We start from the raw sequence: 27,800 nt of genomic DNA on the forward strand, positions 1-27,800 counted from the left end.
CCCATCTTCTGTCTGGGAGTCTACGTGACTCCACCTAACATGCCCACGCCCGCAGCCAATCAGTAAGCACGTTGTTGGAAGGTAGTTCAACGGGTTGCATGCGTTTTTGCTGTAATGATCCGACTGATCATATTAAAATAACTTTTATATCGTTATAAGTGGTAAGTAATGCTTTTAATGGAGACATACACTTAGTTAGTTTTAGTGATTTATGATTATGAATCCTCCATCTCACATACATAACATCACTAAGTAGGCTAGCTCGAAGTCAACAGCAACATTTTGTTTGCTAACCTTAGTAAGACAACTTTGAATAGCCTACGCTACCACAAACAAGGGGCAAGGTATGATAATAGATTCACTCACTCTCTTTTGTAGATCGTAGTTTTATGTAAAGCTACAGGAATTAAAGAATACTTGAGTCTACAGTACACTGACAGTGTTAGCATAGTCGATTGTTGTCTTAGGCTGTTTGTTATTTCTTCAAACGTTATTTTGCGTCTTGCTTTACGTTAACTTCTCGAACTCTTATTAATGTTGGATAATGTTTATATGGTACATATATTTTTTTATTTCCATATCATTCAGATATTTGTAGAACAAACGTCAATAATGGATCCTCAGAAAGATGTACAGCCACCGAAACAACAGCCCATGATCTACATCTGTGGAGGTAATAATGTTTGTCATTAAGTGCAATCAGGGCGCTTCTGGTGTGCTCCATCTGTATCTTGTTTTTGGTTGCTGAAATGTGTTCTCTCAAATCAGAATGTCACACTGAAAACGAGATCAAGGCCAGAGACCCTATCAGATGCAGAGAGTGCGGCTACAGAATAATGTACAAGAAGAGAACAAAGAGATGTATCCTTTCAGGAATTGATTGTGGGCTTTGGGTTCAGATAAGTAATTATTCTTTATTAAGCCTAATTCTGCATGGATCCACAAGGAACTGTTGAATTTAGTAGCATTTGTTTCGTCAGACAAACAACGGCAAAACCAATGTGCTAGTTAAATAGCCTACTCTTTAAAATAATCTTTATAGAAGGCCATGGCACTACTTATAAGGTCTATATCTATCATGTCCACATCTTGTGGGGAGGTATATGTAAGGAGCAATAAAGGTTAGATCCATGGACCTAACATTTGTGGTAATTAATGCAGCCATGGAAATGTGTGTAATTATAGGACCAAGGTATGCAATGCAATGCTGTTGAGTCTTCTGACACATGTATCACTGCTTATGCATGCATTTGCGCTGCAAAATCCCCCCTAGGATAAACAATATAACCCCTGGTCCCTCCAGAATGTCTTGACAAGGTAAAGATGGAGCTGAGCCCATACCATGTATGCTGGCCTTCACCTGGAACATTTAATTGATAGAGGGCCAAGATTGTGTTATTTATTATTCGAAATTACTTAATGTTTGTAAATGTTACTGTTGCCCAGTGTAATCCTTAACTCTGTCTCTTCAGTGGTGGTGTTTGATGCACGATGAACAGCCTCCCCACCCCATCCCCACGTATCTGATTTTGTATTTTAGTTCTCTAAAATGTACAGCTTTTGTAGCTGAAGTTTACCAAGTGTCTATAAAGACTGTGTTGACAAAATAAACACACAACACACACACATTACACAATGATGAATAGGATTATATAAAACACATACTTTACACCTCAATTAAGCAGCATATAAACACTGCTTTTTTGGCCAATAAATTGAAATAAAAAATCATCTGGATTTTTCTTTTTTCATATGTTGCTGTAACTATGTTATAACTTGCAAAACCAATAAAATATTATTTTTCACTCAGTTATGAGTCAAATGAGTTTGTTCACCTTAAAATTGTATTTGTTCTGTAATCTGGTGTTATCCCTAAATCCAATAATCTGAAATTTGGCCTAAAACTAGTGTGCCAGTTACCTTAAAGGTGCAGTCCACTTTTTTTCAAATTCAGTCCTCTAGCTGTCCATTCAGTGTGTGAGATCAGGAAAAGCACACGTGTGTGTTCACAGCCCTGGCTCTGGAGATGGGAAGCAAGCATAGCAAGCTCAGAGTCAAACAACTGCAGACTGACTGTTTAAAGGTACCGTATGCAAATATCTTGCACATACCAAAGCAGCACAGATGGATAAAAGCCTGCCAGCATGCTAGTGTGTAGAGTCAGTAGTTGGCAAAGTTGTTCTGTGAATTGTTGTATTTTCATAAATAATAGAACTATGTAGTGCATAGCCTGAGTGGGAATGAAAGGTTTATGTGTCCTTCACACAGCCACACCATCAAAGTGAATCTGAAGATGATCCCAAGACTAGTTGACCATCCCTTAAATATTGGTAAATTCCTGCATACTGTTTCTTTAATGAATTCTTGTTTTTGTTGATATAGACTAAAAATAATAAGTGTCATTTAAATTTTTGCATTGGTGTGATTTGTAACCATGCTAATTGAAAAAGACACATAATATTTATATTGTTGTTTTACCATAAAATAGAATGATTAAATCTGACATAATGGAAAATTTTTTAAAATTTAAGCCAATGAGGATGATGATAGTGGCCCTAATAGAAATAATATGGTGCTGCTACACTGTATGGATTCAGCTGGTGTGTGTGTGAGAAGTCTCTTCAGACAGGCTCTTGATGAAGGGGAATCACAGTGGAATCCCCTTTGTGGCTCTCTGCAGCATAGCACTGCATCAGCGCTCCCCCTCCCCCACCTCTTTGTGACATCACAACCGCCTGTGCCGTAGGGGGCGTGTCCTCGGCTGATCTGATCCTGTGCTGCTGGAGGAGGAAGTGAGAGCATCGAGAGGAGAGGAGGGAAATAGAGTGCTGACGCCGCTGCTCCCGCAGAACGTGCAGCCATGGGCAATGCGCAGCAAAGGCCTCCTGGCAGGGGGGATGGAGGAGGAGGCCAGCGGGCCCAGCCCTGCAACCCAGGACCAGGCAGGGGCCGTGGGGAGAGCACGAAGCAGCCGGCCCCTGGGAAAGCTCCCATAATGAATGGCACTCAGAGGGATAACAGGACCCATGCCGCTGATGAGAATAGCGCCAGTGGCCCAGGTCAGACGGGGGTGGACCAGAGCTACCTGGACGCCCCAGCTGGGGCTCTGCCTCCTCCTCTTGCCAGGCTGAAGAATGAGGGCAATATGCTGTTCAAGAATGGCCAGTTTGGAGACGCAGTGGAGAAGTACTCCCAGGCCATCGCTGGCTGTGAGGAGGCAGGTAAAGTAACACCTGGCTTTATCTTAAGAGATAGAAAACATGTACATAATGAGGGATATACCTTATGGAATAAGGGTCTATGTAGAACACTGTTACCGTTGGGTTTATGCTTCTTGTCTATTGTCTAAGTTAAGTGGCGAGGATCCTGCCATACTTACTATGTCACACTCCACTGTGTTGTGTCACTTCTATCAAATGTTTTATAAGCCCGAAGTATTTTAATAATTGGCTGGAAATGAATATTGTTTTACATAGTTCTTTTCACTTGAAGGAGTGAGTACATGGCAGAACTTGGAGAAAAGGAGGAGAACAGGATATCGGGTTCCCTGGTATTAAGTCTCAGAAGAAAAGGGGTATCAGATACAGGTTCACTTTGAGTGTGTGTTTATTTGCACCACACTGAAAAGGGCTGTCAGGTGGTCTCTGTCAGGTCCCAGGCCAAGTGCATCTCCTTACGGAGAAGAGCCAACTACCAGATGCACTTACGAGGCCCCGATATCTCAGCCATAGTGTGTAAACTCAAAAGGGAAATCAATTGCTGACTCACAAACCACTTTCAAGTCATGTGACATCTGTCATTTCATCCTTAGCAGCTCTTCAGCTAACCACAGTGAAGATGTTGTAGGTCAGGTTACCGTCCATAGCCAATGACATCTGCCAGTATTGGTCACAACTTTAAATGTGTTACTTTAATGTTTATTGTTATGTACTGTATAAGAAATGGGATGAGATTATAAACCTGAAAACTGTTTTCCAGTTTAATTTACAAAGTTAAACGGTTAGTGTGGTATAGTGGCCAAATAATAAGCTATACTTGTAACAATTTAACATTTTAACTGAGGTAAAGAACTTGTTTAGTAGACTGGGGTCTGTATTAGTTAAGTGATAATGTCTCAACTACTAACACCTAACAAGAAACATTACGAACTGCTTGTGTTTCGGTGGGGCTTATTTTGGGGCATTTGTTCCTTGTCTACAGGTATTGATAGCCCAGAGGATTTGTGTATTCTCCACTCGAACAGAGCAGCATGTTACCTTAAGGATGGGAATAGCACGGACTGCATCGCAGATTGCACTAGGTCAGTAAACACAACGATGAAGTTTGGATCATCACTGAATAAACCAGTCTGATGACCTTTCTTACTGGGAACTGAGAGCATGCCAGTAACTCCTGTCTGTGTGTATGCAATTGTCTCTTCAGGAGATTAACACTCATGAGATTTTATAGTTAGCGCTAAGGAGATTTACTGACAGAGTCCAACTGTCTCTAGGGATGACGCCTTTGGAAAGTTGTGGTATACCTCAGTCTTGTAGAGCCCCCCCCTGATACATGCATGAAGCCATGGGAAATCATGGCAACCATTAGCAAACAAATATACAAACAAGTATAATGTAATGTAATGTATCTGAGTAATGTATCTGAATTCAGCCTTGTAAATACTTGAAATGATATTACGATAGAGAAGATAAATATCTACACTACCAGCCTATATGTTTTCCTAGATAATCAAATATGGTAGCTCCTTGCTTTCAAAAGTGTGCTACAACTAGTACCGGTATTCAGCATATAATCACCAGAATCCTTTTGTCTGGTTCAGTCAGTTGACTTGCAGTTAAGTACTAGCGGCTATTTGTGAATGGGTGAAAGCCTCTTGAGTGCTGATCAGCAGGTGAGGTCATCCTCTGGCCTGGCCGGCTCAGACGGCGTGGTCAGGACACAGCCTCATCCTCCTCAGCCCTCCTCTCCGCCAGGCCTGCTAGCTACACCAGTGCAGGGGATGATTGGTTGAATTGGGCTTTGCTGGCTACACCATTGCAGGGTATGATTGGTTGAACTGCTCTTTGCTCGGTGAATGTGTCTCCTCTTCGTCCCCATCATCATCCTCACCCCTCGTCAGGTCCCTGGAGCTGCAGCCGTTCTCGCTGAAGCCGCTCCTCCGACGGGCCATGGCCTACGAGTATTTGGAGCGCTACAGCAAGGCCTATGTGGACTACAAGACTGTTCTCCAGATCGATGTTAGTGTGCAGGCAGCCCACGACAGCATAAACAGGTTGAGTTGGCAGAGATGTCTGGAACAATTTAATGGACACTCAAGTAAAGGTGGAGTCTGTGATTCTCGTCCAAGACATTTCTTTTTGTCAAATCCAGCAAACTGCTCACAGTCCCCTATTTTCCAGTCTGTGTATGTGCTCAAAAACGTCTGGTGTTTGTACACAGTTCAGATGCTGTAAGTTGGAAACAAAGTGACTCAAACTATTCCAGCCAATCAACATTTGCTTCAGATGCATGGAAGAGAGGAGTATTATTTCATTGGCTGTTGAACTAAAGTATCAACAACCCCTTGCTTGAATCACAGACTCTGCCTTTAATCTTTTCTTGGTTAAATTGAGTTTAGCTTTTTGTGTGTGTGTGTGTGTGTGTGTGTGTGTGTGTGTGTGTGAATATTACACTGATGATGAGCTCTGTATTTACACACTTCAGGATCACCAAACTCTTGATTGATCAGAACGGTCCGGACTGGAGGGAAAAGCTGCCGGAGATTCCTCTGGTTCCGCTGTCGGCCCAGCAGCACCGGCGGGAGGAACTGCCCAGTGAAGAGGTGCTGCAGGCCCGAGCAGCCCGGAAGGCAGAGGAGGAAGGTCAGGCACATCACTTCCTGTCAGGCTAAAGGAGATAGAGGACAATGTATCACACTTAATCCATTAGTGAGAAGTCCACCAGAAGTTTCATGATCGGGACATGAACAATGCCCAATTTTATTAGAGGCTAAAAGATACAGTATCTTATTTTGCATACAGTGCATATGAGAAGACCTTTGGGAATATCTAGATAATTGCCTAGATTTATAGATTTATTCACTCTCATATATCTGCATAATTCAAAATGCACTACAAAGCGTCTACAGGAAGTAAGGCAGGCAGAAATTATTAAAACGAATCAGAAATTAAACTATCACCCCTAATGTAAAAACAGTACTACATTTTGAAAACCTGTCTGATCTGCAGGTTTTTTATGTTTAGTTTAGTAAAGAGACACTTTTATCCAAAGCACTTTCTACCCTCAAATGGGTCCAAAGTGATATAAATGGATTGCAACATAACCTCCCACCATTGTAAAGCCAGCCCACAAGTAAATAAAAGATGCCAGGTGTAACCAAGTAACCTGTTGATGTCATGGAACCAGGTAGATCATGTTTCAGACATTCAAAGCTTCAATGTGTCTCATGACAGCACACATAGGCCAGCTGGAAAGGGAAGCTGTGGAGACATGATCTAAAACATCTACATCAATCTACAGGTTAACACAGACAGACCCAACAGAATGGGAAACTGATGAAGCACTTGCATTTGCTCATGGTAATACAGAGCACTGCTGCTGGGCTTGTTGCCATTGCCAATAGCTTGTGCACAGACAGCATTAGCCCTTTAGAATAAGGGGTAATGGATCCAGGATCCTCATGATGTAATTGAAAAGACTCTCTGCTATTCACTATCTGCTTCTGTTCCGTGCTCGTCTCGTGTATTTCTCTCTGTGTCTCCTAAGTGACGTGTCTCTATCTCTCTTTCTCTCTGCTGGTGTAGCCAGAAAGGCTGAGGTCCGCTTCTCATCCCTGAAAAAAGAGGGGAATGAGCTGGTGAGACAGGGCCGCTTCCAGGACGCACTGGAGAAGTACAGCGAATGTCTGCAAATAAAGCCAAACGAATGCGCCGTGTTCACAAACAGGTACGAGCAGTGCCCACAACACCACGTCTTCTTTACAAAGCTTTTGTCGCTGCCAAAACACTTCATCTGAGGAAAACAAACCTAGATATCCTGTTTGTTTAATTTCTGTTCGACTTCCGCCTCTCCTCACACACACATCTAAAATCCCCACCTCGCTCTTTTCCCTTCGTCGTTTCTCACTCATCAGCATTCTGCTTTGGCATGGGGGAGGCTCAGCTTGGGAAACTTGAGTCATCAGTTCCTTATATGACTGAGTTTGTCTGAGGCAGGTGATTGTGCTGAGTGCTTCTAATGTGTTGTATCGATCTGTGCTCCACCCACTCTGGGCTGCCTCTCTGCTGGCCGGCCTGTCGGCCTCTCAGAGCCCTCTGCTACCTGAGGGTGGATCGCTTCCAAGAGGCCAGGCAAGACTGTGACTCCGCCTTGGAGATCGAGCCAACCAACAAGAAGGCATTTTACAGACGAGCACTTGCCTTCAAAGGATTAAAGGTGCTTGTTTCATTGCAGTGTTTTGAACAGAACATTTATTTATACAAAAGTTCATAATACAGTACGTACCTATACTATACATATTTAATTTAGTCGTATCTACTCATGGGCTCTGTGTTTTCAGTTTAGTGTCTTGTATGATCTTAGTTCCCTACTATACAAAACGTTTTGTCTTCCAATACTGATGTGGTCATATGAAGGAAGTTATACATTGTAAGGATTTTATACATTTGCATATTGTTATGTATTAAACTGCATTCTCTCCCCTCAGGACTACCTCTCTGCCAGCACTGACCTGCAGGAGGTGCTGCAGCTGGACCCGAATGTCCAGGAGGCCGAGCAGGAGCTGGAGCAGGTGACCCTGCTGTTCAGAGAGAGCTTGATGTCCAGCGCCGCACAGGGTGAGACAACACACTCTGTGTGAGAACCTTCAATAAGAGGAGAACAGCTTCACCTTAAACATACACCCAGTATACTGACCTGTACCCAATGTGAGCAATACATTGTAAAGAAAGAGCATTGTACTACTGTGTTGCACTATGGTATTATTCCATACTATGTCCATTTGAATTGTGGGTAATCTGTGTCTGCTCTGGACTCCCAGGTTGATGGAGCACGATGGCTGGAGCTCCAGGGACAAGAGAGCTGCTGCTCCACCCATTAGGACTGTGGCACACTGCGGCCGCCCACGGCTAAGGGACGAGGCCAGACATTTGCTTTTACTCCACCAAGACTGGTCTCCTGTCACAGCAGGGTCAGAGTTGAGTGTCAAGGATGCCCATTCACAAATCCCACCAAAAGCTGCTCCTGACTCAACATCAATGACCCCGTGATGCTGAACAGCGAGGGCCGACCGTCAGAGCTGCATGACCATTTGTCTTCAATTTCACATCCGATCTCCTGGCAACCTGGAACAAGAGTGTCCGTGCTTTATGCAGTATAAAAAGTCCAGTCTGGTGCAGATGAGAACATTGAGGAGTTGAGGTTACTGTTGATAGATCACTGGGTCTTTGGTTGTGTCAAAACCGTGTCTGTGTGTGGAAGACGTGCCTTCGCTACTCACAGTCCAGGACTTGACCTACTACATATCCGGACACACTCTTCACCCACTTCAGCCGAGTGCCAGATGGTTAAAGTTACACACAGCTCATAATCAGCAACCAAGTGCTTCACTTTCTAACCATTTAGTTGCTCTTGCATGCACTAAGAGAACTTGATACCCTCGAGCCAGTAGAACTGCAACAGTATGTGCTTGATTTAATGACATTTTATACAACTAGCATTTGCATAAATGTTCTGAACAAAAAAGAGTTTTTTTTTTTTAACAAACGCTACACATCCATGATTTTATTATTTTCACTATTTATGATGGCCTTGTACTTCTGTGCACCTACATAAGGCAACTTATCTTTAAATTAATTGTGCTAATTCATTATTTAGAGCAGGGTTCCCACTTCAAGTCAAATGTAAAATTCCATGACTTTTTTTTCCTGACAAAAAAAAAAAAGAAAATTTCTATAATCTATAATGAATGGTACAAATATACTGACCAAAGATTTCAGAGCAGCCCTGTAGCATTCAAGAACCTTTTTTTAGAGCGGAAGATGGAAAAAATGGGCATTGAATAAACAAAGTTGGGCTAACCACAACCACTCAAGCAAGCAGTGAAGCTAATAACCAGATAAACACCAATTCTACATGGAATTATATTTGTATTAATGTATTTTGGCAAGTAAATTTGCTACAGCAAAATTCTCTGACTTTCTCTGAAATATGATACAATTCCCTGACTTTCCATATCTTGAATAGACTTTATCAAAATTCCATGACCCGTTGGAACCCTTTTAGAGCTATTTACAATTATCCAGTCTTTTAGTATTGCAGCTTTAGATATAAATAGATGAATAAATGCATCTACATGCATACATTTCCAGCTTGCAGATGTTGAGCTGCATTACAGAACCCTACCTACAGCTCATGTAACTATTGTATAGTTTAATACAAGGTCAAGACTAGTTCCCAAAGGTACTGAATTGTAAACATGGGAAATTGATGAATCATGATACTATGGTCATGGTCAACATCAACGCAAACTATGCTCAGTCTTGAATTTGTTCCATAATCTTTGCTTGACAAAACCAATCGTGCATGTTTTTATCATGCAATGTATTAAAATCAGATTAAACAGACTACTCTTGATTACTCCACTGTTCATTCCTGATAATCTATTAACAGCTTTATGTGAAAACCAAGCATACAGAAAATTACATTAGAAAGCTTTTCAAACTATGGCTAAATTCATCACAAAAGAAAAAAAAAGGAGAGCTTTGTTTCATTTTCTTTATTTAGATATGCATTTACATGCATATTATAAAGCAAATTAGGAAACAAATATACAAATATCATAAGATGTTGCGAGCCAGTTTTATTAGAGCTGACTCTCGAGCTCAGGGTGTGAGGTCAACAGAACAGTGGGTAGAGGTCTCGGAGCAGACGGATCCACAGAGACAAGAGAAGAGAAGAACACAACACTGCAGATTGTGGCATGTTTAGATCAGAGGGATTATTGGAGCAGCACCAGAATGGCAGCAAAATGAACACAAAAACATGAACACAAATCAAACAGTGGGGTACTTCCCATCAGAGACTGCTCCTATGTACTCCCCAAAACACACACGCACTCTGGGAGTACAGGAGGGTCAAGAGACGGAAACAGTGCAAAAGCCCGGGTTACAGACACTGGGGCTGTGGGGAAATGTGTGTGTGTGTGGAGGCGAGAGGAACCCAGCCTGCCTGCATACCCCCCCAGTAGGTAGTCCATGCAACACACAACCCACTTCAGGAGGGGGAAAGGGGGGACAAAGGCACAGCACTCTTCAGTCTGCAGATCAGGCTGCACCAAAGGGCCCAGGGAGGATCCCAGCCTGAGAGCGGTCTTTGGTAGGTGGGTCTGGAGTCTAAAGTCTACCACAGATACTAGGGGTGGTGTGAATGTCTGATGCCTTGTCACCACACACACACTCATTTTTTTTCTTATTTATTTGAGACAGACTGAAACAAGGTAACACAGATTTCAAAAAGGCACCATGAGTCATTAACATAAAAAAATACTATAGTGAGGTGCATCTTCATTGTTTAAGCAGGAGAGTCCTCTGTAAATGACCCTGAATGCTCGGCCATTTCCTGTAGCTGTGAGATTTTCTGCTTTCCTTACGCATGAACTTCAACGTTAGCTTCCTAAGCCACATCTATGCTCTTGCTCGGTTTGTGCTGTGAATGTGAAGCTCTACCTGGTGCAGAAGGCTACAGTGGGCTGGATGTTCTACCAGAGAGAGGTCCTGATGCTGCTCCACTCAGTGCTCCTCCCCAATGTTACACACCTATGATGCCCCCAACACAGGGCTTCAGCCAATTACAACCTTTCCCAAAATGGAAAAAACAAAACAAAAAAACCAAAAAAAAACACAAAGAGAAACAAGGAACCACAACTTCACAAGAAAAGTAAAAAATAATTTACAAGAATCTTGACAGGACAAAAAGGAACACTACCATTACCTGGTCCCTCTTAGGTTTCCATCTGAATGATGCATGATGGTGCACAGTCCTCCAGCTGGGCTGTGGAAGACCCAACCCACAGAACAGCATTTGATTTGTCTAAAAGACTGTGAATGTGTGCACACACACACACACATGAGGGTGTGCATTCGCCCATGGGGTGTTACTTGAACAGCCTCACCCAAAAAATTGTAAGGCCCACTCTTAAAAAAAAAAAAAATGCTACGGTCCCTTGAAAAGAACAAAGCAACAAACATACTGAGGCTTGTTATTTGCAGCTACATTTGTCAATCAACTTGTACCCTGTCAATCAGTAGTCCCTCCTACATTCATGCCTAGAAGCTTTCTTGGGTCTCATCAGCGCTTGCGTCTACCTGAGAGCAGCTACATGAAGGAAGGGCTGGCAGAGCCAGGCAGCAGTCATATCGCCAACATGGACCATTCTGGAACTTGGTTTTTCAACCCCACATGCCTGACAAACCAGCTTAGATTTCGTTTGACCAAACCCCCATCCCATCACCTCCACCCACACTCCCTCTATACAGCATACACTGCCCTGCTCTCACATAGACAGTGGACATTCCTTTATCGACATTCGTTTAGCAAACAGCCAACGCTGGAGCAAAAACTAAAACAAATAAAAAAAGAAAGAAAATACTTTAGCACAATACCTCAGTAATAACAACTCTTCTTTTTTTCCTCTTTTCTGCTCTTATTTTTTATTTTGAAACCTCGTAGTCAGTGTGCAATCCTCAGTAAAATAAAGTGGGTGTGAGATTAGCTGGAGAAGCTCTGTGGTGGTGGGTCCGACTGACCCGTGATGTCCTGTCTCTGGGAGGCTTAGATGTCCGTCTGGATGCAGGGGTGTCTGGGCGAGCTGGCCGGTGATGGCGGCAGGTTGTTGTTGCGCCCTTTCAGCGAGGCATCCACACCCTCTCCGTCGGCCTCCGCCTCCTCCATCCGCGAGTCCAGTTCCACTGCCCGCATCAAGCCCACGCTTTCTTCCGCGATGTAGCGCAGTGCTAACACAGCGCCCTGCGGCGAAGGGGGCACCGCTGTGGCCGCGCCGCCGGACAGCAGGCTGGTCTCCGGCGTGCCGTGCTCTAGCTCGGGCGGAGGGCTGACCGCGGAGGCGCTGTGGGGGAGCCTGGGGCAGCCGGCGTGCTCGTGCTGGTGGTACGTGCAGCAGACGGGCCGGCAGGCGTCCAGGTCCGAGCCGCCGCTGAACTCGGACAAGTGGCTGGAGTGCGAGTCGGCCACGGAGGGCAGGCTGCCGCTCAGGGAGGGCGGCGAGGGCGAGTCCGGCTCGCTGGAGTGGACGCTGCGCTGCTCCAGCAGATGGGCGTCCAGGTCGTCGCCGGCCCGCGATGCCGCCGCGGCCACGGCCGCCACCCCGGACCCCGTGGCGCTCCGCCGCACCCCCCCGCTGCTGCTCCGCTTGCGCAGCTTGCCCTTGCTCTTCTTCCCCCCCGAGGAGGAGGAGGACTCTTTGGCCAGGCGCGAGGACGAAGAGGACGACGCGTGCGGGCAGCCCGCTGAGCAGCAGCCCCCTCCGCCCGTGGCACCCCCACGGCTCCCGCCACCGCTGCTGTCGTCCAGGCTGCTGCTGCCGCTGTGGTGCCGGAGCTTGCACAGCTTGGACTCCACGTCCACCTGCACCTCCAGACTGCTGCCATCCCTACTGGACAAGGCCGGACACAGACACAGACACACAGAGACAGAGACAGAGACAGAGACAGAGACAGAGACAGAGACACACACAGTGAGGTTGTGATCTTGAAGTGAAATCCAACTCCTTGAGCAGTTGCACAAGCACAAGGTACAAGGACCTAGTGGGCTGCATATGAACATGGAGACACAGCTAATGAGTAGAGTGGGGCCACTCCACCCACGTACCTGTCCAAAGGCATGTATGCGTTGAGGATGGAGCCAGCCATGGCTTTGGTGCTGGCGTTGTCACTGATTGTCCCCAGACTGACCGTGCCCGACTCTCCACTCAGACTACAGCGCTCCTTCTGGACATCGGCCTGCACCTCCAACCTAACACACACACATCCAACACCCTGCTTAGTCCATGCTGAAGTAGGGGTGTACTTGGAACGCCATTTGTCCACTATGAGTCCATCTCATACCCTCTCTCCTTCTAATATCCTATTACTGGGATGCACAGATCCTATACAGATATTGGGCCGATATGAAATAGCTGGATTGGATATCAGTGAGAATGGGGCTTAAGCCTCAAGGTATTGGTGATGAGGCCAATCTCTTCCAAATAAATTGTATGCTATTCTGTTAACATATGCATGTACTAGGTCCTGCCTCAGCGGAGATTTTGAGAGCATGGAGGCATAACATAGCAGTGCAAGCAGCTCTACTGCTCAGAGTTCTATGGCTGCTTCAAGTTGAACAGTAGCCACCCCCCCTCTCACAATGCACAGTGCAGGACTTATGCGACCAGACTGAAGATGAAGTTATTCAATAGGCTTAACAATAAACATACAGCCTTAACTCAAAACAGCTGTTCGGCTTATGTCAAGTCATCTGTACAAAAAGTCACATGCAGCCATGCCTAAATTCTGCTTACTGCACATTTATTATAGGCTAATGTATTAGAACATACCCCCACCCACGACATTTGTTTAACATAAATTGTGCACTGTCACTTTAAGACAGTCGCTTTAATTCACGTTTATTTCTCAATGATCTTCTGACTGCTCCGCTATGGCTAGTGCTGTACCTACAGCTGGGCCCCTCACAGTTTTAAATGGTCAGTAGAGGGAACTACTGTTGCCTTCATGATTTCCTTTTAAAAGTTTCTTATAAGAAGGAGATATTATTTATCAATGCCAAGCCAGATGGAACCTGCCGCTCTCTCTCCCTCTCGTGAGTGCAGACGCGTTCCCAATTAAATGGATCGCATAATGTTCACGTTAGATCTGCTGCAAAAGAGATAACTAAGAGTTAAGTTAATTTAACATGATGTTATCTCTATTTAACATGATGTTTTGACATTGACATTGTAAACGTTCTCTAAGGAGTGAAAAGCAGTTTGCAGTAAAGCTAACCAACGCCGCCTCTATCGCGAGGAAAAAAAAATAGCGAGCAGCCTGATAACCAAATGAAAGCGGGCCAGATGAAAGTGCTTGGCGGGCCGCAGTTTGCCCACCCCTGTATTAGAATACATCACCACCCTATTTTTAAAGCAGGCCTACCTGCAGGCATGTAATTGGGCTACGGGCTTTCTACAGGAATAGCATGTTTGAATGGGCACTGCACTGGTTGTTATTGGGATTGAAAGAGTGGGATGGTTGCATCCCTACTGATATCTGATATCACATTATGTTTCTCTTCACCTGTTGAAGCAGTTGCCCACAGTGCTTCCCGACAGGCTGCCCGTGATGCTGGCCCCAGCGAGTGCCATGGTGCTGGCGTTCTCGCTCAGGTTGTCCCGCATGGCACCGATCCGCTCCATGTGGCTGCCGCTGGCACTCAGGCTGCCCGTCAGGCCACCCACGCTGCCCTCCCCCAGACTGGGGTTGTGTCGCGTCTCCGCCACAGAGGTGGTGTCTGAGTGAGTGAGTGAGTGAGAGTGAGAGTGAGAGTGAGTGAGAGTGAGAGTGAGAGTGAGTGAGAGAGAGAGAGAGAGAACAGCACAACATTAAAGCAGCCCTAAAGACTTTTTTTCTAACCTCAAAATAACATTTCCAAAATCATTTTGAAGGCACTTAAATTCTTAATAGGGCGAACAGCATTTCTGCCGCACTCAGAGCAGTCGCATCTGTTTTAATATAGACTAAGGAAGTTGCTATTACGGGTAGAATAAGTATAGTAAGTATTAGTATATATACTCTTTTGATCCCGTGAGGGAAATTTGGTCTCTGCATTTATCCCAATCCGTGAATTAGTGAAACACACTCAGCACACAGCGAGGTGAAGCACACACTAATCCCGGCGCAGTGAGCTGCCTGCATCAACAGCGACGCTCGGGGAGCAGTGAGGGGTTAGGTGCCTTGCTCAAGGGCACTTCAGCCGTGCCTACTGGTCGCGGTTCGAACCGGCAACCCTCCGGTTACAGGTCCGAAGTGCTAACCAGTAGGCCACGGCTGCCCCAATACTGCTGTGGACGAGGAGTAGGAGGAGAAGGGGGGGAGGAGACCGAAGAAGCAGGAAACTGGCTGAGGGAAAAAGCAAATGGGGCAAGTGAAAGAGGAAGGGCGTTGAGCGAGTCATGTGACCAGTCAGCTGACTGCAGTGTCAGGAACTCCAAGAGGCTCAGAGTCACCAGCAGAGGGAGCTAAAGGTCACTCCAGGCCCTCTAGTCCAGTTGGAGGATCATGACCCTAAAGCAGCCTTACCCTTGTTTAGTCTGAGACTAGTGAGCAGTCTACTTAAAAGCCATGAAAACCCCTTGCACAACCAACAGCCCAGTTGACACCGATTAAAAATGTAGACAACATGGTTGGCCAGTTTAAGAGCTTTTCTCACATTTCCGCAGGTTATTCTGTCCCCAAACAACACTACAAAGTCTGCACTGCAAGTTGTGTGCAGCGGTCCGTCACATGACTATAAATCACCAAAATAAATGCGATTATACCAAAAGTAGTTAATCATAAAGAGGAATCCTCAAAAACCAGGAAACTGTCTTTGTTTTATAGTCCTGATATCAGGCACGGCACCAGGATTTATTCTCTACCGAGAGTGATAAGAACATAACCCATTTTCATGATGATGCATTAATGTGTCTCTGCCACCGACCTCAACAAGGGGGCTAAGGGTGGGTGGGTGGGTGGGGGCATGCCAATCGCTATTGGGGCTATAGCCTCCCCTAGCCCCGGCGTAGCACCGTGCCTGCCTGGTTTAGTCTGGAACAGAGAACATGCGGTGGAGCGTCCCAGGCGGGAGCCGAGACGGGGAGAGAAAGGAAGGAAAGAAAGAAAGAAAGAAAGAAAGAAAGAAAGAAAGAAAGAAAGAGAGAGGGGATCCTCACCAGTAGCCACGGCCCCGCTGCCCACATTCATGTCGTTCTCATCGTCAAACTCGATCCTCACGCCTTTCCCATTGCCCGCTGAGACTCCACACCCTCCGCTGCGGCACAAAGATATGGGCACCACGCCATACACGTATGCCAACATGATGGGCACGCCGATACCTGCAGTTTCACACACACAAATATGTGGGGCAGAGATTTAATCACAGCTTCTATTCATCTTCTACATGCCTTGTGGCTTCCTTAAAATCTTGAGAATTTACAGTAAGTCAGGTGTGTGTGTGTGTACACTTATATATAGGTGTTTGTACACTTGCTGACAACTTGACTAATTTTACTGATACACTCACCGACAGTGACCGCCGCCACAACTGGTGATACAATGACAGACAAAGTGACACCACCAGCAATGACAAGGTTCCTCTTGTGCTTGGAAACGTCCTTTCCCTCATAGCGATTATGAATCTGTGAACATTTCGCATTAAACATACATAGCTTTAACCTTAGCTATGCAGGCCTATTTCACAATTACCTTGATATGATACTGATCACAGAAAAACAGATGAGACATTGATGTGATTCATGTCACATGAGCTCCTATGTACATGCCCCCAGAGTATAGCGCTGTAGCTGCCTGGCTACATTGGCTGCAGCAACTCGAGCGGTAAAACCGGTTGTTTTCGGGTTTTTCCCATACCTTCAGTACTCAAGAAATGGAGATCTATGTGAAAACTCGGCAGATTTCTCCTTTAAGTCTGTCTAGCATGCGATGGAGCCAGTTAGGCGCTTTGGGGGAAGCTACTCCAAAATCGGATGTTTCTTATGTATACAACTCTTGTACACATTCTGCCACTGACTTAAGCACTTTTCCAGCTAAGCACTTCTGAGGGCTGTATTAAGGTCGAGCGCCACTACAAGGTGAAGCAGCAAATTGCTCGACGTTGGCAGGAGGCTTAGTTCTAATAAATGTAGGTTACACAAAACGTTACTACATTGTTAAATAGGGAAAACCCCATTACAATCACCCCGTTTGGATATTGGAGCTTCAAGACTGTGCACCTTCCGTTTTAACTTGACGTGAAGTCATCATCCCATAGCCTACTTCGTTCGAATCTGTCCATTTCTTTCCAACTGACCGAAGTCATCCATACACTTCCACAGACGCATGCACTATTGCCAAGCAGCAATTATCATTTATATTCTATTTATTATACCATGCTTACGTTTTCAAAATCAAAGACTGGTTTGCGTTCTTTCTGGATTTGCATGGCATTCAGAAGGTCAATGAGAAAGTCAACTAGCCACATTTTCATATCAACCGAAACTAATGAGGTGGTGGATCAGTCTGGTTTTATTTTAATTGTTTTTTAATTTAGTATTTTGACTAAAAATAGTGAAGTTTTAGGAATAGTAAATAGTTCTAGGAGTTATCAATCCAGACTAATCAAAATGGTACTTGTTTACAATAATAAACTGCTGGCAGTCATACAATGGCTTTTATTGACCCCACACATGTGGTGCACCAATTCTATACACTAGTAACGTATCTACTTAATCATGATGGGGGACATTAGTTATAAAAAGCAGATTTTAGAGGTGAACAATCTAAAGACCAACATTGCATGAGACTTAGGATTGTGAGGCTTATTTTTGTAAATGTGCCATGATGGACCCACCTTTCTCCCCACATACACCGGTATTCCAATGATCATGGCAGGGATGGCGATGCCAGCGATCAAGGCAATGCCCACTGGAGCGCCAACCAGAGTGCCCAGCTGCCACAGGATCTTCTTCTTACGACTCCATGGCTTCTTACCCCAGAAGGTGCACCCTGATGGACTGATCCAAGAGACAAAGACAGTCATCATAGCCACACACACGCTTGCTGACAGATTAGATTGGAGTTTGTATGCGACAACATGTTTTACTTTAACTATAGGAATAATGGCGAATCGGCGTCTGCGCCTTAAGTTGTAATGTTTTGCCTGGTGCGTGAACTCCAAAAGTTGAGTATTACAGTAGAAAGAAACAGAGGCGCACTCAAGGGCTTGATACTAATACAAATTTGTATTGAGAGCCGAGGTTAATACAATAAGTCTATGGACAAAAAACTGGGAAACAAACGTTTTATCATTATCAATGTCTCCATTTAACTATAGAAGATTAGTGCGTGTGTGTGTGTGTGTTATTGACTCACCTCAGGTAGTGCAGGTCTGAGATCTCCTTCATACAGAGCCAGCAGAACTCACAGCCACACACGGCGCAGGTCATGTGATTACAGCTCCCATCGTTCATCTTAATGATGTAGGCAGCACAGCGAGGACATGGTTTGATGTCGTCTGCTGTGAGGAGGCACAGGGCAGCAAAGGTCACAATCCACAGAGAGGACAGACACAACTCCCCTGCTTAGAGGTTCTAATATCTATGCATCCTTCCCACTGCAGGAACTCCAGGAACTTTTTTTATGAGACTTGCATATTCCCACTGCAGGAACTTGCCATTTGGAATAGCCCTGTCTGTGCACAGTAATGTATAATTTGTTATGAAGACAAAAGCCTATGATATGTTTTCAACAAAAGGCGAGTGGACAAAACTATCACAGAGGACAGTATAGTTCATTGAAAGGTTTGACACAGCCTAAATGTTCCATGAGCTCCAGCAGTGGTCTGTGAGCGAATATATGTGAAAGTACAGCGTGTGTGTGTATATGTATCTTGTGTGTGTGTGTGTGTAGCGTGTGTGTGTATGCGCGCGTGTGTGTGTATGCGCGTGTGTGTGTGTATGCGCGTGTGTGTGTGTGTGTGTGTGTATATGCGCGTGTGTGTGAGTATGCGCGTGTGTGTGAGTATGCGTGTGTGTGTGTGTATGCGTGTGTGTGTGTGTGTGTGTGCGCGCACATGCCATTACCAGCAGCTCCACTCTCCTGGCTGTAACTGAGAGATGAGGAGCGGAAGGGTCGGAGGCGCAGACTCTGCGCTCTCTGCTGGCGGGCGGCGTCACACGTCTGGTTGGGGTGCCATAGCTGCTTGCAGTGGTAGCAGAACTCTGTCCCACAGCCGTCACGGCCACATGTGAGCTTGGGGCAGCTGGCACACCCAAAGGCAATGACCGCATAGCTGCAGGTGGAAAAAGAGGAGGAGGGGGCAGGGTCAGCGCATAGCACCATGTTAGAACCACAGAGACACACACCACACACACACGAAAGGACCAACACTGGGTGAAATGAAAATCATAAATGAATGAAATCATACTGTCTAACACTCTGTAAAGCTCTTTACAGAGCTACATGTATAATGTTTTGGCGCTCTATAAGTACAATTAAATTAAATTGAAATAAAGTGAAGATATTCAGTAATCTGTTAATGACAGTGAATGACAACCTGACAGAACCAAAGATGAGCCAGTTCTTAGCAACAGAAATAGAGTATAGGCATTAAGTATTGAGCCCACAGGTACCTCTCAGTGACATAACTGGCACGTCTCTCTCTACACAGCCCGCTGCCACCTCCAATCAGACCCAGCTCCACATATCGGCACACCTGACCTTACCTGACTGAGATATTAACCCACCCGGCACCCAGCTGATGTAGGAGATGGCACTGCACTGCCACCAAGTAACTCCATTGGCCTGTCTGCCTGACCAGGGCTTTCCACAGTGCCTGGAATATGAATACCTAGAGCAGGAGTGTCACACGCTATTGATGTGAACGCTTCCCAAAAGGCAAAGCGCTGCTCTGTTAAACAGCACAAGGCTATTATGGCTGGCACAAGAAACGTGCAGAAGAAAGCAATATTTGTTTCACAGTACAATTACTGTTCCCCTCACAACACAAACCCAAATGAGCTGTTGGTAGCCGAGTGGTGATTAAAACTCCCACAGATTAGAGGCTGGGCACGTAACCAAGGGATTTTGAGAGAGACTGTGTGTGTGTGTGTGTGTGTGTGTGTGTGTTTACCGCTGAATAAAAGTTGTTGTGTGCATGTTGTGGTGCTTCAGCAATTACAAACAGCATCCTTTAGAGAAAACACAGAACAGCATGGATGTATTGCAACTTGGCTCAGTCTTCCAAACATACTGTATAATGTACACAAACTTCTGGCGTATTAGGTTAGTAATTTGCTTGTTTTTCCTGTCAAGCTAAAATAAACGTCCACTTTAGTCAGCACACCTCAGAGGCAAGCTATCAGGCTTGGTCGTCTTGCATGCGGAAACAAACAGAAGATACTACCTCGTCTTGACAACTGGACCACACAGTGTGTTAATTGTCTGTGTGTCATGCCTAGCTAAGCATCGCCATTTATCCTGGATCAAACTAGCTCTGCCATTTTGACACAGCTGACGAGTTTGAGCAACTATGTGAGCTGTGCTTGCCACTCCTCGCCCAGTCATGTTAAGACGTTCATTACTATGTGCTTGCAAACACTCCACTGCACTAAATATAGCTGAGAGAGGCAGGGCCAGTAGCAAAGACAATGTGTGCTTTGAGATAAACATCAAAACAACTATCCAAACTCCAGCTCTGGCTTGATCACATCCAAATCACTGAACACAATGATCTAAAGGGCTACATTTACCTCCCTTCAGTTCTCTTGCTTTGGTAGCTGAGAAAAGCACCCTGATGGACAGACTGACATCCTCATTCTCCCAACTCTGCCTGGCTCTCATAAGGCTTAAGGCTTATTTCTGGCCATTAGGGGGACTCCTGCATGGGGCCCTTTCATTTGGCCATTAGGTGGGACAGTGTACAAGGCTGCATGGGGCCTGAACAGTGGATCAGCATGGCTGCTAAAGAGAGAGAGAGAGAGAGAGAGAGAGAGAGAGAGAGAGAGAGAGAGAGGGAGAGAGAAGGAGAGAGAAGGAGAGAGAAGGAGAGAGAAATTATTGCCAGTGAGGGCAGAGCAGAGGGAATGAGAGGAGGACAGAGTGCAGAGCCCTTGTGTTTGAGTGAGCGAGCGACAGGAAGATGGAGTGAGGCAGAGAGACAGAGGACAGACAGTACAATGGCAGGAGAGAGACAGCGGGGAGAGAGGCGAGACCGCCTGTGTCTAGCCAGGCTGAAGCCACACAGTTTGATGAAAAGAGGCTTTATTCAGGCTGACAGCATCACCAGTGTCAAGCTGACAAAATGCTGATGACAGCACACACACACACACACAGGAGTTGACAGCCTCAATGTCAGCCCCTCTCCCCATGGAACCTGGAACTCTGAACAGCAGGCCCAACCTGTGCCAGCCAGAAAACAAGCACAGCCCTGATGACAGAAGCTGGACACACCGGTTGCCAAAACAGACTATAGAAACAGAGTCTGAGTGTGTGTGTGTGTGTAAGTAATGGACCTTTACATGAGCACACAATAGAATATAGCAACAGACCATAGCCATTCATCCTGTTGATCGCAGGTGTCTGATCTGGTCTGGTCTCTAAGTAAGCAATGCTTTATGTGGTTCTGTGAGTCAGCAAAGTGTCAATGAATATCTGATGACATGTTCCCATGAGCAAGCCAGTTTAATGTTTTAATCTGCTGTAGGTGTTTGTGTTTATTTGAGATGCACACCACAGATACACACAAAAGGGTTTATGCTTGTGTTAGTACAGCAGTTTTTACCATGGATCGGTGTAAGTGAATGTAGCCTATGGGTATGTGTGCACAAATCTATTCATGAATGTGAGTGCCTTTGATTGTTGCAAGCGCCTATCTAATAAGAATGAGTCACTGTGTGATAGAACTCTCTATTCTGGCCAGATGTACGTCAGGAGACCTTGGTATAGAACAAGAGCAGCTACACACACTCATTACTAGCTCCTAACACAGCACACTGTCACACACACACGCACTTACATGTATATCCACTGAACTGCCTACACACACTTTTTTGTTTTACCCACACAAACACAACAGAGAGAGAGGGAGGTTTTACATTTTGCCTTTTGATCTGAGAAATTCAAAGCAAAGTTTCTAAATACCACTTGAGCCATTTTTGCAAATAAAAAACAAACATCGCTCTGCCACTGCCAATTGTGATGATAGGGTGGAAGTCCCCCAAGAGCATCTCTGTGCCTTAGTGAACTTTCACTTAGCTAGGTCACGCAGACCCACAGAGTATCAGCAGCTCATGGTACACTCCTCACGCCCAGACACAAGTCAGAGGTGCAGTCTGACTGTTCACACAGCCATCACAGCTCAGCTCCCACGACACATCAGTGGTTGGATCTCAACCTGGCTCACTGAGCGGATTAGTTACGGCTCCACATCAGTGCCACCAAGAGCACAAGCCCTCCTCGCAGCCTTCTAGTCCATTTGCAGCCTAGCAGTTAAGAGAGCTGGTAGTCAAGGGTTCCAAAAGCCTTGCCCCTCTGACAAGCTCATTATTCCTCAGAGTTTAATGATGTTTTAGAAGATACTGCATTCATGAACCAAACCGAACCGAACCAAGATGGAAGCATACGGAATTAAGGGTGAAAACCTGAATGTTAAGCACTGTGTGTACTTTTATATTAGTTAAAAGTGTCGATTACATCATTTTTACAACAGGTAGCAATATTGTTTAATACTTTGACAAGTTCATATTTACTCACCCACAGTCCGGTGCTGGGCACCAGCGGCAGTCTGGGTCAGCAGCTAGCCAGCGGCGCAGCATGAACTCCTCATACTTGTCCATGAGGGCTGCGGTCGGCCAGGATGGTGCGGATGTCATGGGGATTGAAGCGCTCCGAGCACTCGGGGCAGGTGATGTTGACGCGGCTCTCGCTGATCTCGATGCGCAGGTACTGGCGCAGGCAGTCGGCACAGGAGCGGTGCGGGCACGTCATGATGTCGGGGAAGCGCTCGCGCGTGTGCCGCAGCAGGCACAGCGGGCACTCCAGCAGCTCCTGCCCGCCGGCCGAGGAGGAGGACAAGGACGAGGAGGCGCCGGACGCTTCGCCGGCCAGCGCGGCATCCTGAAGGCCGCTCTCCGCGGCCACCAGCTCGCCGCCGGCCAGGGGATCGGCCGCGCCTCCAGGCGCGCTGGCGCGAGACTTGCGCTTGGGGTCTCGCTGGCGCCGGCGGAAGAGCGCGCGCAGGGACAGGCGGCGCTTTTTGGGCGTCTTCCTGATGGAGGGCAGGCTCACGGAGGAGCAGGCGGACTGCAGGTCGCGCTCCGAGCCCGCGTGCTGCTTCTTGGTCTGGCTCTGCAGGTCCTGCTCTGAGCCCGCCTGTTGGGCCTGGGCCTGGACCCGCAAGTCGCGCTCTGAACCCGACGTCCGGCTCCGGGCCCTGCTCCTGCAGCTCCTGCTCCGAGCCCTTGTGCTGCGGCACGCTCATCTCTCCAGAGGGGCCTCCCACAGGCACATCGACGGGGCGGAGCGGCAAGGAGGAGGCGGAGGAGGAGGAGGAGGGCGACGGAGGGGACAGGACGGACAGGTGGGACAGGGGCAACAGGGGCAGGGACCGGAGGGGGGAGCGCAGCGCGTTAAGACATGACGGCAGCCGCCCCACGCTCACACGCCCACCGGCACCCACCGGCTGGGGCGCAGCCAGCGGAGTCAGCGAGGGCTCAGATGGAGACGGGCAGGGCAAATCAGCAGACAGAGGAGAGAGAGAGAGGAGAGAGAGAGGAGAGAGAGAGGAGAGAGAGAGAGGAGAGAGAGAGAGAGGGAGGAGAGAGCAGAGAGAGAGAGAGAGAGAGAGAGAGAGACAGAGAGGGAGACACAGAGGAGAGAGAGAGAGAGAGTGAGGGGGAGGGAGACACAGAGGAGAGAGAAATAAATACAAACACATCAGATGAACTCTTACCCTACCAACAGCCCAGTCTTCACAATTCACCCTGCCAGTGAAGCAAGTGCTCAGTGCTCAGACCTTGAACCTCCAGTCCATCAAAACACAGATTTTGCAACAATTCGGGAAATCAAATCAAATTCTGTGTCACAGTGACAAACAATCTGATAAAGCGACCAGAGGAGATAGAAATGCAGGCAATCGTCAACAAGCTCACAGCTGGGCAGCAAGCTCAGTCCTGTAGCCCTGATTGGCTCATCTCTTGTGTGAGAGGAGGATGACACAAGGCCAGCATTAATGTACACAAGCGGGGAGCAGAGGGACCCTGAACTGGACAGATGAACACTGTTTCCTCCTGACGCACATGAGCAAAGACAAACTATGCTGGGTGTCAATGTTTGCGCGCACACACACACACACAAACAAACAAACAAACAAATCAATCACTTATACTCACACTGACCCCCATCAATGAGGGAACGTAGACTAAAATAGTGCTACATAAAAATGATGCTACATAACTAAACGTTTCTTGCATTGCTCTAAAGGACTGCTGTTTTAGTGGACAACGTTTCTGTGGACAGTGCTGTTTGTGTGTGCGCACGTGTGGCAGCACTAGGAGAGGGCTGGGAGGGCGACTGCAGGCTGTGCGGGCGGGTACCTGCTCCACTGCACACTGGAGCCTGTGCACTGGGCTCATCAGAGATCCGCAGACCCCTAAGCGTCCCATCAGCACCACACAAGCAGAGGAGAGAGAAAGGACCGTCAGCAGAGAAAACTGAGGGAGATGTCACAAGCATGACGGGGAAAGACAACGGCACTAATTCGAAGAAAAACAGAGAGAGACAGCAATGCGAGAGAGATAAAGGGGTTCATTTGAGGACTCCAGATAAGAAGAATTAGTCAGTGAAGAGGTCACTGTTCTCCCAATCAAATGGCATCAGGCCACAGCAGTTCCTTTTGTTCCTTACTGTATAAGCATTGCCATGAAAGATGAGTGGGGGGTTGTTGTTGTGTGCGTCTTTGCTTTCACAGTCCTCTGGGTGTCTGGACTGTCAACTGCTCGCCCCCAAGACAAGGAGCTTGAGTGAGTCAGGTTAGCGCACTGAATGAGCAATGCAAATGCACCTAAATACAGAATCAGTGAAGAACGAGATGAGCAAGTTCTCCACCACAACGTTGGATGAGCAAAGTATCTATCGCAAGAATGTTGAGGTGCGAAAGACAAGTGTCAAAAGTTCATCAGTATTCAGGACATTCCAAATCAACTAGGCCTACAAGACAACAAATGCCTCCATGTGATCGAGCATCTGGATGTGCTTTTTCCCCCACCCGAGCTATGAGGTTAGTGTGAGGACTACCCCTGTGGTTAAGGTAGTGACACCTCAACCATGGAAATGCCCTGCACAACTCTGCCGTTTTCAAATCGAGCACACAAACACACAAACATCCCAGGGGTGGTCATCAAAACAGGATGCTCACTGAACACCATATAGAAGGGAAAATCATGTGATCCTACACCATATGGTTTGTGTGTGTGTGTGGCGATCTCAGCTACTCTAATTACAAAGACTAATTAACACACTGCAGCTATTTACACTTCTCTGTAGGGCCTTCAAATCAAGACCTTCATTTGGGTCCATTTCAAAATTGTGCTGCATAAGAACTAGCCTACACAACAAATTTGTCCTGACTTGAACTCCATAAAATTTTACAGAATTCTACAGAAATCTGCAGTGGTGCTTTAAATGCACACTCAAACAAACTGGAGAGGTTTTCCAGAGAGCGAGTGACCTCGTGTGAAGGGTTTTCCCCTTGGAAAAACAGCTGCCTGTGACTAAGCATAGAAGCCAAGTCAACACGGTCTCTACATAGAACAGATATACCACAAAGAGACTTCTTGTAGAGTCAAATTAACAAGCAGTCTCCACAATACCTCACACAAGTTAATGCTTTTGCCTGGAAATTCACTTAGCAGATAGCCTACAGCCCAGCCGTAAAAACCTGTGTATGAGTACAAACAGTTGATGTGAGCAATGGGACACTTTTACAGTGTTCGTGCAGCCCTTTTCGGAATCCACAGAGCCACGTGACCCGAGTCCAGAATTCTTGAGTAATTACAAAGAGGAGAGGAGAGGAGAGGAGAGGAGAGAGGGGGGAAAGAGCTCTGCAGTCATCTGAGGAGCCCAACGAGGTCTGGCACAGACACAGGAGTGCGTGTTTGTGTATGTGAATGTGTATGTTTGGTGCTGCCAAACCACTGAGTGAAAGTGCTGTAAGTGTGTATGTGTGCGTCACACGTGTATGTGTATGTGTGTGTGTGTGTGTGTGTGTGTGGGGGACAGACACAGTGTTCCCTCCCAAGCGTACCATCCCCACACACACACAGGTCAAAAGACCCTGACTCTGCACCACTGAGACTGCAGGAAACACTTAGGCATGAAGCTGCTCCTGCACAGAGGCTGTGGAGACTGGAACGAGGGGAAACCACTCCAACGAACACTGAGCAGAGCCAAAACATAACCCCATAACACACAATGAACTGGGAGGCTGTGCAGTTAAGGCCTGCATATGTGGAGATATGAGTCTTTCTGTCTCTCCCCATCTCTCCTCCTCCTTCACCCTTCGCATTCTACCCCTCTCTACTTCTCCTTTATCCATCCCCTGATTCCTTGATCTCTCCCTCTCTTGACTGGGAGATGGAAGGAAATGATATCAGAATCTAAGACTTCCTCCCACGTTGGAGCAGGTTTCCATTCAAGCGTCTGAATTCTTAGAGGACTAAGTGATGTGTGTGAAAGCATGCATACTGCATCTGCAATTCTGCACATGACCAAAGTGCTGTATGGGGTTGCTGGAGTTCAAATCAGGCCTGTGGGGGCAGTGCTGTTATGGAGTTGAATGTATAAATGCCTCATTGTGCTGTAGGGGAAACTCCTCCCAACCTCCAGTGTGTGCAAGCTTTGTCAGAAGCGCTACAAACGGAACTCCAAGACAGACAGACTCTCCCTCACACACACACACCTCGACATCTCAAGGCTGCAGCCACCTGGCCACACCGCATAACAGGTAAAATACAAGCCAACGTCTATGCACGCACACAGAAATCATAACAGGCAGAGTGCCCAGACAAATGTACTTCTGCGAGCTGTGGTGGGGTTTTCAGTAATGTGCTTAAGAATGGCATTTCCTGCAGCATTCCTCACTCTCTCAGAGCTCTCTTCCTCACCATGACCATGCAGATTTCAGTGACTGCCCACGAGACTCCAAACATTGGAGAAAGTACCCCGGACGGCATCCAACTCCCTCCTGCTTCCTGTGGCCTTCCAGACTCACTTCATAGCAGCGCTGGGTGGATGCTGACAGAGGGAGCCCATCCAAGGGCAGAAGAAACAAATCGGCACCACTCTGGTTGGAGTGTTCTGCCAGAGCCCAGTCAGCTGAGCACCAAAATAAGCCCTGAGGTTTTTCCACTGTTGTGTTGCTGTGCAAGGAAGAGTGAGACGATGGCGAGCTGTGGGCTGTTGGTTGCCATTTAACTGGTGTTTACCAAACAAACTGACAGTGGTTAGCGCTCAACCCAATTCCTGCCACAGGGTGAAGACTGCCCAGAAAAAGCTAAATATTTAGGCTACATCACTTTGAAATCAATGAAAAAGCACAACCAATGTCTAGGCATCACACAACTGGCTACTTCATGGTCTGAAATGTGAAGAGCTTTGAATGCGGTCATGAGTCATTGTCATGTCAGGGTTTCCCGCAGCACTTTGCAGTCAAGGGGCCGCCTTGGCAAAACAAGCCTGCCACCTTAACTACGTCGTCAAAAAAAACAACAAAAAAAAACACGTGTTACTTTGTCCTGTTTTCTCCCTTTCATTCCAAAACGTGACCAACGCCAATCTCCCTTCTCCGCAGAACGCATATAAAATAAGAAAAACGTGTCATGAATCGAAAAATAATCAGATTTTATAATCTTTACATATGAGATATGCCTCCGAATCAGAGCTAGTGAGCGGAGCTGAGCGGTGCAAATATCTCGCTCCTCGTTCTCAAGAATCAGTCAAATC

General features: G+C 46.6%; 3 protein-coding genes across 4 annotated transcripts; 2 read left to right on the plus strand and 1 right to left on the minus strand.

Annotated features, from left to right (window-relative positions):
* The first annotated feature begins 47 nt into the window (after positions 1-47).
* Positions 48-1,809, plus strand: polr2k (RNA polymerase II, I and III subunit K). 2 transcript variants are annotated; one of them, XM_048229562.1, is made up of 4 exons: positions 48-161; positions 589-673; positions 769-861; positions 1,473-1,809. In XM_048229562.1, the coding sequence occupies exons 2-4, from the start codon at positions 613-615 to the stop codon at positions 1,493-1,495; spliced, it is 177 nt and encodes a 58-aa protein (XP_048085519.1). In that variant the 5' UTR covers positions 48-161; positions 589-612; the 3' UTR covers positions 1,496-1,809. The 2 variants fall into 2 exon arrangements, with proteins under 2 accessions (XP_048085519.1, XP_048085520.1); XM_048229563.1 differs by lacking the exon at positions 48-161 and adding an exon at positions 194-344.
* A 983-nt stretch (positions 1,810-2,792) lies between these two features.
* On the plus strand, positions 2,793-9,623 carry spag1a (sperm associated antigen 1a). The gene is made up of 8 exons (XM_048228945.1): positions 2,793-3,221; positions 4,201-4,300; positions 5,120-5,272; positions 5,704-5,861; positions 6,804-6,945; positions 7,308-7,434; positions 7,706-7,835; positions 8,039-9,623. Exons 1-8 carry the CDS (start codon positions 2,861-2,863, stop codon positions 8,041-8,043), a joined length of 1,176 nt encoding a protein of 391 aa, XP_048084902.1. The 5' UTR covers positions 2,793-2,860; the 3' UTR covers positions 8,044-9,623.
* A 483-nt stretch (positions 9,624-10,106) lies between these two features.
* Positions 10,107-24,533, minus strand: rnf19a (ring finger protein 19A, RBR E3 ubiquitin protein ligase). The gene is given in 11 exon segments (XM_048229182.1): positions 10,107-12,667; positions 12,886-13,029; positions 14,343-14,556; positions 15,977-16,138; positions 16,327-16,441; positions 17,653-17,815; positions 18,174-18,318; positions 18,884-19,092; positions 22,554-22,642; positions 22,644-23,275; positions 24,338-24,533. Coding segments are annotated over 11 exon segments (2,907 nt in total). The 3' UTR covers positions 10,107-11,829.
* Between the last annotated feature and the right edge of the window lie 3,267 nt (positions 24,534-27,800).

Source organism: Alosa alosa, chromosome 20, assembly GCF_017589495.1.
Source record: "Alosa alosa isolate M-15738 ecotype Scorff River chromosome 20, AALO_Geno_1.1, whole genome shotgun sequence".
Lineage (NCBI taxonomy): Eukaryota > Metazoa > Chordata > Actinopteri > Clupeiformes > Clupeidae > Alosa > Alosa alosa.